Source organism: Phalacrocorax aristotelis, chromosome 7, assembly GCF_949628215.1.
Source record: "Phalacrocorax aristotelis chromosome 7, bGulAri2.1, whole genome shotgun sequence".
NCBI classification, from domain to species: Eukaryota; Metazoa; Chordata; class Aves; order Suliformes; family Phalacrocoracidae; genus Phalacrocorax; species Phalacrocorax aristotelis.
The window spans coordinates 40,044,519-40,057,232 of NC_134282.1; the positions used below are offsets into that span (position 1 = coordinate 40,044,519).

The 12,714-nt window shown below is 47.1% G+C and overlaps 2 protein-coding genes across 10 annotated transcripts in view; both read right to left on the reverse strand.

Moving 5' to 3' along the window:
• TCF12 (transcription factor 12) overlaps positions 1–12,714 on the reverse strand; it is a 220,839-nt gene that overhangs the window by 175,115 nt on the left and 33,010 nt on the right. For 4 of the 9 annotated variants that reach the window (XM_075100284.1, XM_075100283.1, XM_075100282.1 and 1 more), the window contains exons 1-3: positions 2,875–3,033; positions 1,747–1,846; positions 861–933 (exon numbers count right to left, since the gene is read on the reverse strand). In XM_075100284.1, the coding sequence (XP_074956385.1) occupies positions 861–933; positions 1,747–1,821 (148 nt within the window). In that variant the 5' untranslated portion in view covers positions 1,822–1,846; positions 2,875–3,033. Of the gene's footprint in view, positions 1–860; positions 934–1,746; positions 1,847–2,189; positions 2,327–2,863; positions 3,071–12,714 lie in introns of those variants that run through there. The other 5 variants (XM_075100286.1, XM_075100279.1, XM_075100281.1 and 2 more) reach the window with 4 other exon arrangements.
• The window catches only part of LOC142059576 (uncharacterized), a 42,168-nt gene continuing 33,162 nt past the window's right edge, over positions 3,709–12,714 (reverse strand). The window contains exons 2-3 of the mRNA XM_075098380.1: positions 8,049–8,741; positions 3,709–3,795 (exon numbers count right to left, since the gene is read on the reverse strand). Coding sequence (XP_074954481.1) covers positions 8,086–8,741 — 656 coding nt within the window. The 3' untranslated portion in view covers positions 3,709–3,795; positions 8,049–8,085. The remainder of the gene's footprint in view (positions 3,796–8,048; positions 8,742–12,714) is intronic.

Below are 12,714 nucleotides of genomic sequence, written 5' to 3' on the forward strand. Positions count from 1 at the left end.
TCTAAAAATTTATTTTCATTAACCTTAACTAAAAACACAAACATCACTTTGTTGTGTGATAAAACCAAAAATATCACTTCACTGTATTCACAGAAAATAAGCATACATAAAACCAAATGATACACATTATCAAAAAGTTACTTTAGTTTCTCTTTCATAAGTAGTAATAAATATATCCTGTACAAGAACAATACAAAGTATCTGTTCAAAAATTGCACTTATTTCTTATTACAGGATTCACTTAAAAGTCTCTGAAAACGGCTATTAGGTGGACCTTAATCAAAAGGCATCAAAGCCACAAAATACATGCAACATGTAAATATAGTTACTTGTTTTCCAGATGCACTGATAAAGGTCCAACATCAGAGAACTCTATTTGTCACGACTTTGAGAACTAACAGCCCTAGAAAATTGTATTAACCTCACGTTTTCCTTAAGAGCTGCATTTTAAAACATATCCTGGAGTCAGGAACTTGGCATTTTACTTAAGTGTTTTCCCCTTTCATACAGGGGATGGGAAATACTTCAACTGCACAATTATGTTTCTTTTTGTTTGTTTGATAAAATCAAAGAAGCCACTCATTTTTCACATAACAGATAAACAGACAACTTGCATGTCAGTATGACGAGAAATACTTAACACTTCACTGTACTGGGACAAGTAGTCTAAGGCATACAGAGGAAAACTGTGGTTAACAAAACATGTTATAGTCGGATCAAAACAGCACATCTCTAATTAATCTCAGTGTCCTATGAGAATATGTACAAACAGAAGATTACCATACTTCGAGCACATGAATGCTAAGCCAAAATACTGAGACCTAGTTACACAAACTTTATGTATCTCTGATGCATCCTACCTGATCCGCTGAACTGGCTGCTTCCTAGCGTAGTTGGTCTGGTTTTCCCACTATTAACAGGTGGGGAAAACATCTGCAAGACAAGAAAAAAGCTGCATTTAAATCGCCTTTGAAACTTTGTGCTGAATTATTAATGTAAACACAAAAAAGTTAACATTAAAATTATTTGATTAATTTTTCTGATAGAAAATACGGAACATAAGATGTTTAGACCCATAAAGCCAATAAGCTAAAGTATTCCTTGCAATTTATTAACACCACTAAAATATCTTTTCTACATGAACACAAATAACAAAAAGTAAAATTAAAATAAGACCTACTACTACTATTGCAATTTAAAATAGTTCTGTATCATAAACTTTCCTACTCAAAATACATTTCTTATTGATCTGTGAGCTATAAGTCACTGGATAAAGACAGCTTTTGAGAGACAATAGTTTTCTATTATGTTTATAAATCAAACACTTGTGAAATCCATCAGAAGTATTACACAGAAAATACCTATAATTCTCTAAGCCAAAATTACTGTATAAACTATCAATTAATAACCTCCTTTATTTACAGGCATTGAATTTCCTTTTGCTTTATTTATATATACATATATTAAACAAAAAAACAGAGGAAAAAGAAAAAGCCCAAGTACCAGTACCACACACCAGCTTAACAAACGTTAATTATTTGATCATGCCGTCGCTGGGTCAGCCTGATTTTAACCAGTTAAACCAACTGACCCAGCTAGTATTAGAGTATTAAATCTGCAAGTCTAGACGTTACATCAAAGTTCAGGTGTCCGACTCGGCCGAGACGGACCCACCCCAGCCTCTGCTCCCCACCCCGCTGTACCACGCAGAAGCCATGAGAGGACCTCGGAGAACAAACACCCTACCGCGCTAAAGTCCAGCAAGTCGCTCAGCTCCTTGTCAGTTCCTATAGCGGCCATCCTCTGCTGCTGGGAATTCATCTTCCTCCGCTCCTCCGCTCAACTTCTGGGCAGAAAGAGAGGCGCGGGGCGGGCTTCAGCAGGGGGCTGGTGCCGACCCAGACCCGGGGAGCCGGCCCCTAGCAGAGTAGAGGCGGGCGTACCCGCAGCCCCAAGGCGGGGGAGGGAGTCCCGGGGGAGCCCCTCCTCACCGGGCGGGCTGACGGGACCCGCGGCGCCTTCCCCAAACTAACCAATTCTTCTCAAGTTTCCTTAGGCTCCCTTTCCTCCCTCATTCCGCGTCTCCCCCAGCTCAAGCCAGGAATTCAGTCCCCCAAGGCAAGAGAAAGCAAATAAACAGTCGCGGCCCAAAGAGGTCCGGTGAATTAGCGAGAGATTAAGGGACTCACTGCCTCCGCAACAATGAGGCTGGCGAGCGGGGCTCGGCGCGCCTCAGTAAGGCCATCGCTGCCCCAGCATTATCGCCGACCGCTCGCTCGCCCGCCCCGGCGGAGGCGCCTCTCGCCGCCCGCGGGCCGCCGCCGCCACTCCGCGATCGGGACTGCGGCGGGGCGGGAGCCGCCCCCGCGCGCCGCCCGGGCGCGCGCGCGCCGCCCCCGCCGCCATGGGGGTTGCAGGGTGGAATGCGCGTGCGGCGGGGGAGCGCGCGCGCGGCAAAGAAGGGCGGGGGGGGGGGGGGAGGGCGGCAGGAAGGAGGGGCGGCGGGTCTGCGCCTTCCCTTGTGCCCGGCGGGCGCCGCGAAGCGCTGCCGCCACCCTGCTCCCCGCCAAGTTTTGGAGCCGCCCGGTTGTGCCGGGGCTGGGCTGCAGCCCCCCGCCGCTGGCGGAGACTCCGGCACACCGCACGGCGCCCCGCTACCCGGGCCCCGGCTGCCACCCCTCGGGCTCCCCGGCTGTGCCACCTCCTCCTCCGCGGCCTCCCCACGCAGCCCCGCTCCCGCCCAGCCGCGGCCCCCTGCCCCTGCCCGCCGCCGCCTCTGCCCCTGCGAGTGGCCGGCCGCCGCTTCCCCCCCCACCGCTCTCTCCCAACTTCTCCCTCCTGGCCCCCCGTCGCCCGCACTCACCCGCTACCCACCGTAAGCTCCCCGCGAGCAGGGCCGGGCCGGCGGCGGCGGGCGGGCCGCGGGCTGGGTGGGAGGCGACAAGCCGGACGCTCCCCCCGCGCTGGAAGGAACTTGTGGGTTTCCCTCAGGCAGACATTTTTTAGCTTACAGTGCCTCAGCACCACGTTCACGGCTCCGGCACCGTATCCCTCCGCGCCGAGCGCCGCCGCGGCCTTAACCCTTGCCGTGCCACGTCGCTGCCGGCCGCGAGGCGCCGCCACACCGCCACCGGCCCCATGGGCGTCCCTTGGAGCCGCCCCAGCGACTGGGGGTGGCGGGCGGCGGGGTGCCCACGGGCAGCCCAGCGGGCGCCGGTCGCCGCCGCGGGGAGAGGCGGGACCCATCGGCCCCCGGCCCGCCTAGCGACCCCGCGACCGGCACCCGCAAAAACGCGCCCCGCGGGGGAAGGGACCCCTCCCCGCCGCTCCACCGCCCGCATAAACCTGAACGTGTAGCGCTGACAGCAGCGCACGTGCCTCGGAATACCCAGAACACGTTACCACCACCACCACCCCGAATTCACATACCCTAAAATCTGCCTAAATACTTTTATTGTATCAATATATAGTCTTACTTTGCAAAATAAAATTGCAAAGCAATTAATTACACCAAGCCTTAAACATTCATTAACAGCTTTCTCTTGAACACGTGCAATGAAAACCGTAACAGGTCAAAGCATAAAGGTACGTGTGTTGACACAAGAACGCACACTCAAACTCCGCAGTTCTCGGAAACGGGTGGTGCCAAAGGCAAAGCGACCCAGCGATGTCCGTGCGGAATGGGAACCAGCGTGCCAAGAACCTGCGCCCGCGCTTGGGTCCTGCTGCCGCCGCTGACAAATCTCTCTTTTGTGCTGCACCCCCTTCCTCATGAAGGAGCACTGCCCGCCCGTCCTGCAGGGAAGTTTACCTCACGTTCTCAGACCGCTCGGCTGCAGCGGCACAAGGCCCTGGGGGCCTGCACAGCCGCGCCGGGGGCCGAGGGGGCGGCCCCGGGCCCAGGCGCATCGCCTCTCCCGAGCCTGCAGAGCCCCCAGGTGGCACCTCCTTGCCACCACCTGGGGTTCGGCCTGCTCCACGCCGACCCTCCCGCCGAAGGTTGCCTGCCCACCCTGCTCTCGCAAAGGGAGAAGTGAAAAATAAGCTCTGCAGCTACGGGCATGTTACTCTTTTGAGCAAGGGGACTTAGAAAACACGAGGACAATGAAAAAGGATACTTAAAATCCCGGAAAACCTAAAAAGCTCCAGGGACATAGCAAGCGCGGTGAGGAAAGGCACACTGCATGGAGGAGCGTTCATGCCTCACCGGCTGCTGCTTGGCAGTCCCCCAGGTTTGGAAAGCAGCGGGCTGCACAGAGGGCTCTCCGGCCCCATGCCAGTCCCTTCCAACTCCACTCTTCCCATCCCTAGATCCCGACGGTGACTTCTTCCGGAGGAAGGGGAGGGTGATACCAAACTTACCACCCCCAGGCAAAGACAAGCTGGAGGTTCTGGAGCCTTAAAACGTTCTCCTCTGTTTTTCTCCCCTATATGACACGCACTGGATGATCTTCTGTCCTTGCGATTCTATGAATATTCATCTATTTGCCACTTAGAAATGCAGGAAGCAATTTGTATTAAAATATCAACAAAATGACTTCCATTCTCTGTGCTCCTGAGGGACATAAATATGTACTTTTTGCCTTTGATGTATCAATAATACTTTAGAGGAAAGCACCAAGTGACAGAGATCATTACACTTCTCACTAGGAATGACCTTTAACATTTTAGTTACAAGGAAGATCCCCTATTTGCATAACGTGAAAATATTGTTTCTCTTGAAGTGTTACTTTTTAACCAGCATTGGTACTCAGGGTTAGTACAGCTGCAACACGGAGAAGTATGGATGAGAAAACCGACTACATCTAAAGGTGGAAGCAACAATGCAAACAATTTTTTGTAGCGGTGTGTAACTGTACTAAAATTAAAACTCAATTTCAGATACAATACTTTTTATTTGCCCTCTGACCTGAGGTTTTCAGGTTCACATTCACTGGCTTTTATTTGCAGCTAGAAACTTTGAGTGGAAGATGATATATGTCCACATCATCCATGATGTACGGTCTAAAGATACACAAAATACCATTAGATATTCCATTTTCTCCACAGTGACATGTCATTTTCTCCACAGTGACATGTCACTTTCTCACGCAGAGGCTGGCAGTAAGCATGCTAGTTACCAAAAGCAACATCATAGCAGCCATCTCATTGGGCTGACTGTCCTCTTTGGAAAACTTCATTTCCAGGCACGGGTAGAGAAATGGCCAAAACACCAATGAAGTTTCTGGAAATTATGCCAGATGACTCAGCAAGTAGTCAAGGCCTCACGGAAAGTATGCTTTGGCCCCAAATATACATGGGTCTGACCTAAAGGCGATTGCTCTGGGGAGCCAAAATTGAAATGAGTTGGCCAATTCAGAAATTTCAAAAGAAACTCATGCAGGTAGCTTGACTAAAACCATTGTGAAAGACATCAGTAACTATCACATCCTGCCTTACAATAAAATTCTAAAAAGAGATTCAACCTAATGCTTCCTGGATACGTCATCTGCCACATCAGTCAGATCTGGAACCTTTAATCTATTCAGTTTTTAACCCCTCTTCATTGAAGACTGATCAGAATTAACATGTACACTTGAAGCACCGAGGGACGATATTCTATGTCTATGCAATATTGCACTTCACCTATTCTGAGTCTCCAGCCCCCTCCTGAAGCTGCTATTACTATCCTTTCATCTCTGCAACTCCCTGTAAATTCTTCCTGTTCACTGCAAAGGTAGGAGTTTAAAAAAAATAAAAAGCATTGGATATCCTTATCCTGTCATAGTCATACACAGAAAATGAAAAACAGTGTGGTCAACATTTAAAAAAAAAACCAACCACAACAAAAAACCTAAACCAAACAAATTCTCTGCTTTCAGCTATTTAGAGATCTTTATGAGAAAATATGACCGAGTAAGACTTTATAAACTTTTTTAACCATTTGAAGAAAGATATCTGAAATCCAATTTGGACAGTCAAAACAGTTTTCCGTTTGCTACAAGGAAAATACTTCCAGTTTCATTCCTGCTTCAATCCCTAGTTATGGTTCTTTCCTTACAAATGTGCAAATGCAGCAAACATACTACACAAATCATACAAAAACCAAAAACCTCCAGCTTTGCTGTGGCACAGCGGTACCTTCCTTGTACATTACATAGAAGGCTGAAACGTTACTGTCTTCAGCAACTGTTACACCCTTTCCTCTTTCACTTCTTTAGAAATAAAAGGTATTCACTACCTAGGGAGCAATGGATCAGATGGATAGCACAGAAATATAGGAGCAATCATAAATGCCAATCACTGTGCTGGTGATTTTGCAAGCAAGGACTCCAGCAATCAGGGCTGAAGTCCTGAAGACGCTTTCCCAACCATATTATCATTGGTGAATTTTCCATCGAGGTATATGAATTTATTAGTCTTGCGGATAAATCCCCTTTCCTTAGGGAAGTCTTAGATCTGCCGCAGAGTAGTGCAAGTAACAGGCAGGTAAACCCACGCACATGAAGCCATCAGTGAACTCCAGACTCTGACAGAGCATACAACACAACTGTAAATCTTTATGGTAACAGCTCTGACAGCTGATCGACTAACATCAATATGGTCAGCCACCAACTAGAACAATCAGGGAATTGCTAGTTGCCAGATAGCTACGGCACCATTCTTCTGCATGCTTCAACATGACCATGAAAATGAAGAATTACATAAAGGACATAAAAAAATTAAGAGGAGTATAAAAACTGAATCACTTGAGTGCAAACCCCTGAAAATAATCATGCCCATACACTATATTTCCACAGCCCTTATGAATTGCTTTCCACCCACTGCTTAAAGGAAAAATATTTGATGCAGCAGACAGCTGTTAGGCATTCAGGGATGTGAGAAAATGTATTCCATATTACTATTTAATGTATCATGCCTGTGTGAAGAAAATAATTAAGGTTGCACATCTCCTTTTGGTTCTGAAATTATTCTGAAATCATACACAGTGAAGTAATTCACCACCACCACCCAAACTGTACAAGCTCCTAGGGTGCTCCCCACAGAGCATTTGACCCAGGATGGAGTTTTCAATGGAACAGCTCCTTTAAATCAACACCTGCTCAGCATGCATCCACAGCCACCAATTTATCCATCATAAATGCTATTGCTCAGCAAATCCATAGCCCTGGAGAGCAATCAGCAAACCTTTCCTGCTCCAGTTGGGTTTTGGGGGTTTGTTTTGTTTTGAGGATTTTTGTTTTGGTTTGGGTGGTGTTTTTTTTGGTTGGGTTGGTGTTTTTTTTTTAATTTTGTTTTGGTTTTTTACAACAAATTCCCACCCTCACCTAAACCATTGGATCATTTCTACTGCTTCTGGTAACTTCCCAGTACAGACAGCAATGCTCATTTGGAGTCAGCAACAAGAACACAACCTTGTTTCCTGCAGCTAACATGGAAAAAGCAATTTCATTTCCTCACTGACTTGTTCCTGGGGTCACCTGGAATCTGACTCAAGCCAATAAAAATGAATTAAAAGATTTTGTTGTCATGCACAAAACTTTTGGGTTAAGCTTTTGGGGAGGAGGCACTGTGTCTTTCCTGCAGCTCCTCCTTCCAAAGCAGACTTTGGAAAAGTATCCTACAAATGAGCTTACAGCTATATCCCAGTGACCAAGCCTCATTACTGCGCAGTGCTTGCTGTTCTCAGTACGGCCCATCTTACAGATAACTGCACTTGCTGCCTGCTATATTTACTTCGCGGTAATTAAAATTATATAACATATTATGTAACATATTCTACAATAGGAAATATTTAGAACGTTTGCAGGAGGCTATCATGGTGAAACCTCTCACCAAACAGTACTACTTACGGGGGGAGCAGACAGAGCGCGCTGGCTGACTACAGTAAAGTCAAAACCTGTTTCTGTGGCAGCCCCGACAGCTACACTTATTACTGCTGACAAAACGTTCGCCGACAAGTACTTCTGGCTTAGCGGGAAATGGGTAAAGGCTTTCTCTCGCCGTAAGGGACGACCTTCACAGGAGGAATTCTTACAAAAGCAGAAAGTTAACGGGGGGGCGGTTACCAGGAGGAAGGGGGGAAGCCCCAGAGGAGGCGGCCCCTCATGTATCCGCTCCGGGCGGCAGAGCACGGTCCCGCAGAGCAGGGCCTCCCGCCGGCCGTAGCCGCCGCCAGAGACCCCGGTAACGCCGCTCGGCGGGGAGGGGCCGGCGCCCGCCGGGCCGGTCATCGCGGGCGGCGGGGCAGGGTCCGCAGGAAGCGGCACCCCCGCCCTGCGGCGGTGCCCCGCGCCCCGCCCCCAGCACCGCCCCGCATGCGCCGGGTCTCGGTTCCGCGCGGACCAGCCGCCGCGGGGACGGCGAGGTGGGGGAAGCGAAGTTGGCGGTGCCCGCCCGGCTCGACCCCTCGGCAGGCCGGTCTGCTCCACCTGCCGGTCGAGGGCGGCCCCGCTCCCTGCCGCGGCGGCCCGAAGTTGCGCGGCACCGAACAATGCGGAAAGGACTATTTGTCCTTCCGCCGGCCAGCGGTGGCGGGAGAGGAGGGGGAGGGGAGGGGAGCGGCGGCGGAGGGGGTGGCGCGGTCCGCCGACGCTGGGAGGGAGGTGCCGGGGCCGCTCCTCGCCTCAGCCTACCGGGGCGAGGCGGCGCCCCCTCCCCGGGGCCGGGCCCCTCCGCTCCCGGTGCGCGCCGTGGGACCCTGCGGGAACCGCGCAGCGCCGCGTCCCGTCCTGGCGTCGCCGCCGCTGTCCTGCGCGTCCCTGCGCGGTGGAAAGAGCCTCATGTCCCCTGTTCCCGGTGCCGTCCTGCCGCCCCCTCTAAAAGTGAGCCCTGCTCCAGCTCGGGAGCCCCCACCCCCCGTCCGGCGCCCCGCTCCCCGCCGGGCGGTGGAGAGGAGCACATGGTCTCCATAGGAGCGCGGCGCGGCGCGGGTGCGCCCTGGAACACTTCTGGTCTCTGCTTCTAGTTAAAGAAATGAACCTGAACGTCGTCACTGGCAAAGCAAACAGTTTACATCGAAACGTGACTTTAAATTCACACAGGACGTGGTGTGGGTACTTATTTTGTTTAAGCTAACCTTTTTTAAGTTAACTAAAAACAATTAACAAGTTTAAGCTAGAAGCAAGGTAATGTTTTCGTGCTTTTACAGTACCTTGTTACTGAAAGAGAAATAAGTAGTCACGGGAGATTTACACAAACTTAATAAAATTAATCTAAAATTGTACTGTCTTAAAAGGTGGCTTTAAAAAAATCAGTACGATATAAAGCTTAATTTAAATAAACACCTAAACATATTCTTAAGTAAAGCATTCGTTAAATGAAAAGCAGACTGATACCCCTGCAGAAAAAAGTTCCTCTTTTCAGCCTACCTCAACCTTTCTGTTCAGGAGCCCTCAGCGTGGCCACGCCAGTTTTTTCTACGGGGTGAGTAAGACCATGGCAATGAAGTATTGGAGAGAGCTGGTGCCACTGAGCAGGCAGGCAGCAGGGCGCAGCAGCTCAGAACCTGGAGGCACGGAGATTGCTGGCACAACAGTGCAGGTGCTGTGCTGCTGCACCTCTACCAAGAACTTCATTTTAAGAAAACTCCTTTACAAACTCAGAAGACACAGATTACAAGAAAGAACCACATAACATATTATAAAAGGGAATTATTTTCAGTAAGGAAATTAATACAAAAGTTCTAAGTTTCCTACGTAAACTACATGCCCTTTGCTACAAATTTTTATGATAGATTGCATCATGCAGTTCCATGTGAGCAGGATAAGCATTACTGCTGAAAGCAATTGGGGCAAAGCATCTCTCACCAAAAAGGTCTCACACTGAAAGATGGTGGCTAGATAGTCAGAAGAGAGTTAAAGGCAGGAGTATCATTGTTTTTAGCCTGGTTTCCCAGGGAAATCGCTTGCAGACGATTACACTGTGTTCACGTGGCTGGATACATTTCCTGAAAAAATCATAAACTGATTTGCTAATTTCAACCAAGGAAAATGAGGAGATCACATTCACAGACATTTAATGGAAACAGGGATTAAAGCAAAAGAAAAGGAGACTGTGTTGGTGTGCCTACTGAAGAAAAAACTGGTTGAGGTCGAACCTTGTCAGCAACCAAAGAACCCAGACACAGTATGCAAAGCCAGGGGAAGGTAACTTCAGGTAGTTCCCCTTCTGGCAGAACAATTTCTGGTATTCTGCCTGTGACCAGGAGCTGGAACCAGCAATCTGTTTTACACAGACCTTTTTGAACATTTCCCTATCTCCAAAGTTTCACAGGAGCCAGGAAGTAATTGCTTTAATGCAATCAAAACACATAAAACCCACAGGTAATGTTTTCCATTCTAAAATCGCTTGAAAGTATGTAACTGAAGTCTGACTAAAGCCATTCATCAGCCAGTCCCAGATAGGCCTCTCATGCATGAGATTCCCACTGAACACTACTTCCCTCCTTGGCATGGAAGGGAACAGGTTCTCTCCCTCACACAACTAATGGACCATCAGATTATGTGTTCTGGGGAACGACGGGATGACAGAGAAAACCAAATTTGCAGAGGAAAATCGCAGCTCTGAAGAACAGTAGGAGCTCTACACCAAGCACATATAGAACCACACTTTAAATTACCCTGAAAAAAAGTTTAACTTCTTAAATCAGTGGACTGATAGCACAGTGGGGTTAGTACTGTTTTCTGTCATTGATTTGGGGTCTTTTTAAGGTTTTAGGAAGAAAAAAAATTAAGTCCTGTTTTAAAGACTCCTGCAGCCTCATCTGAAGTGGACTATCATATGAAGAAAATTGTGAATATTCAAGTATTTCCCTCCTCATATGTTGTCACAATTATTTTGTCCAACAACATTCTCTGCAGAGCACATCAGATGAATTTTCATTTGGGAAAACAATTGTCGGTAGTCTTCCTTGTCATATGTATTTATAGTTTCATTCTCATTAAACTAAATATTTCTGTTAGAAATAAGGGACAGTCTTGCAAGTGTTCTACTACAGAACTACTGACCGACTACATTTAATGTTCTTTTTCCATTAATTGTTTAGGATTGAGCTCCACAAAATACATTTCACACCACATAATTTGCCTTTATGTGGCTCTTAACATAGTAAAACCTGTTGGCTCAATTACTGAAGATACTTGATTACCTAAGAACCAGAAAATCTTGGGTATCTGTCCCAGAGTAGAAAAAACCAACAATTTCAGAAATAATAAAGTGATAGAATTACTGTGTATAGCATATCACTGTTTTGACCATAAAGTACTTCCGTGACAGACATGCAAATATTCAAGGTCAGATGACTTCAACAACGGTACCATGCTTTTGATGAACTAGCTTGCATTACCTCATCTGATCCACTCTTGTACCATATGTAGATGAAACGCCTTCTGCATTCACGTAGTTTTAACATTGTCACATGCAGATACTTATGCAACTACATAGTTTCTAGATGCTACAGAATAGCACAGCATCCTGTTCAAGAATGTGTCCAACAAGAATTTTATGAGTTTGCACTCAAACTAGAAACTAACATAGAAAATTATGCATGTTATATCACATAGCAGGTAGTTCCATACAGGTTTCAAGTCTAGAGCTAAAGTATACTATAAAGAAAGTAATTTTTTTCAGTTTTAGTTTTACCTTTCTTTTTCTGGGAGGGGTTTACTTTCTAACCAGCATTAGTTGTATCTTCCAGAGCCATCATAAATCACAGGTAATCCTACCCTAGCTGCAGGTCCTGGAGAGCTGGCATGTGTCAAACAGAGGCTTCTGAATGAAATATGACCGTTAATCAAGTTTCAACAGCTTATAAGAACAGAGAACATAGGGAAGGCCATGCTGCTCAGACCAAAGGTCCACTAGCCCAGTAGCCTATCTCCAAAATAACAACCCATTCTTTTCAGTTTAATCTCTCATATGTTCTCAATGTAGTGACTATTCAGTGGAATTCTGTAGAGTGGAGATGGGTCAGCCCTGTGCCTCCTGTTCTTGGTATTGCATTGTTTCCAGAGCAATGAGAAAGAAAAATTGGTAGCCAGTACAGGATAATCAGGGAAGTATGTAAGAACCAGGCATGAGCAGAGTAATCCTGTATCTGGCATATTCCCCCTTCCGCCAATAAGAAATTTAAGAATTTCCCAAGCGAGAGGTTGCCTTTGATTATTGTTCTTAATGGCTACTGAGGGCTTATCCTGTATGAATTTTTTTGGTTCATACTGAACTGTTTTAACTACTCAGCAGTTGTTTACAGAGATCATGAAAAAAGAGCTAGCAAGTAATAAAACTCTTTAATACTGTCAGTGGAGCAAACATATCCCATGGGGGCAACTGTTTGCAAGTCAGTAAAGGAGACCCAAGTCTTGAGGGGAAGACTTCTATTTGTTCTCCATCAAATACAGGATATATTGCAATTGAAAGCTCTGAGGGCCAAGTTTGATTTCTGATAAAATCTGAGATTTTAGTTGGTCATTTTATATTCACTACATCACCTTATCTTTAGTTGTAAAATTAAGGTTTTACAATATGGAACATACTGCAATTAGCCCAGGGTTTCATGGTTAGTTTGCTACTATATGCCAACTGTTGCCTCTTGGCTGTTGGGCAGATGAAGCAGAATGGTTTTGATAGAGTTAGAACTGTTGTGACTAAAACTTGTTGCTTTGCGAGGTCAGTCTCTCCCTGCATTTGCCTTAGTAGGGCTTGGGGTCTTCTACCCAGATTCTTATTTTCATT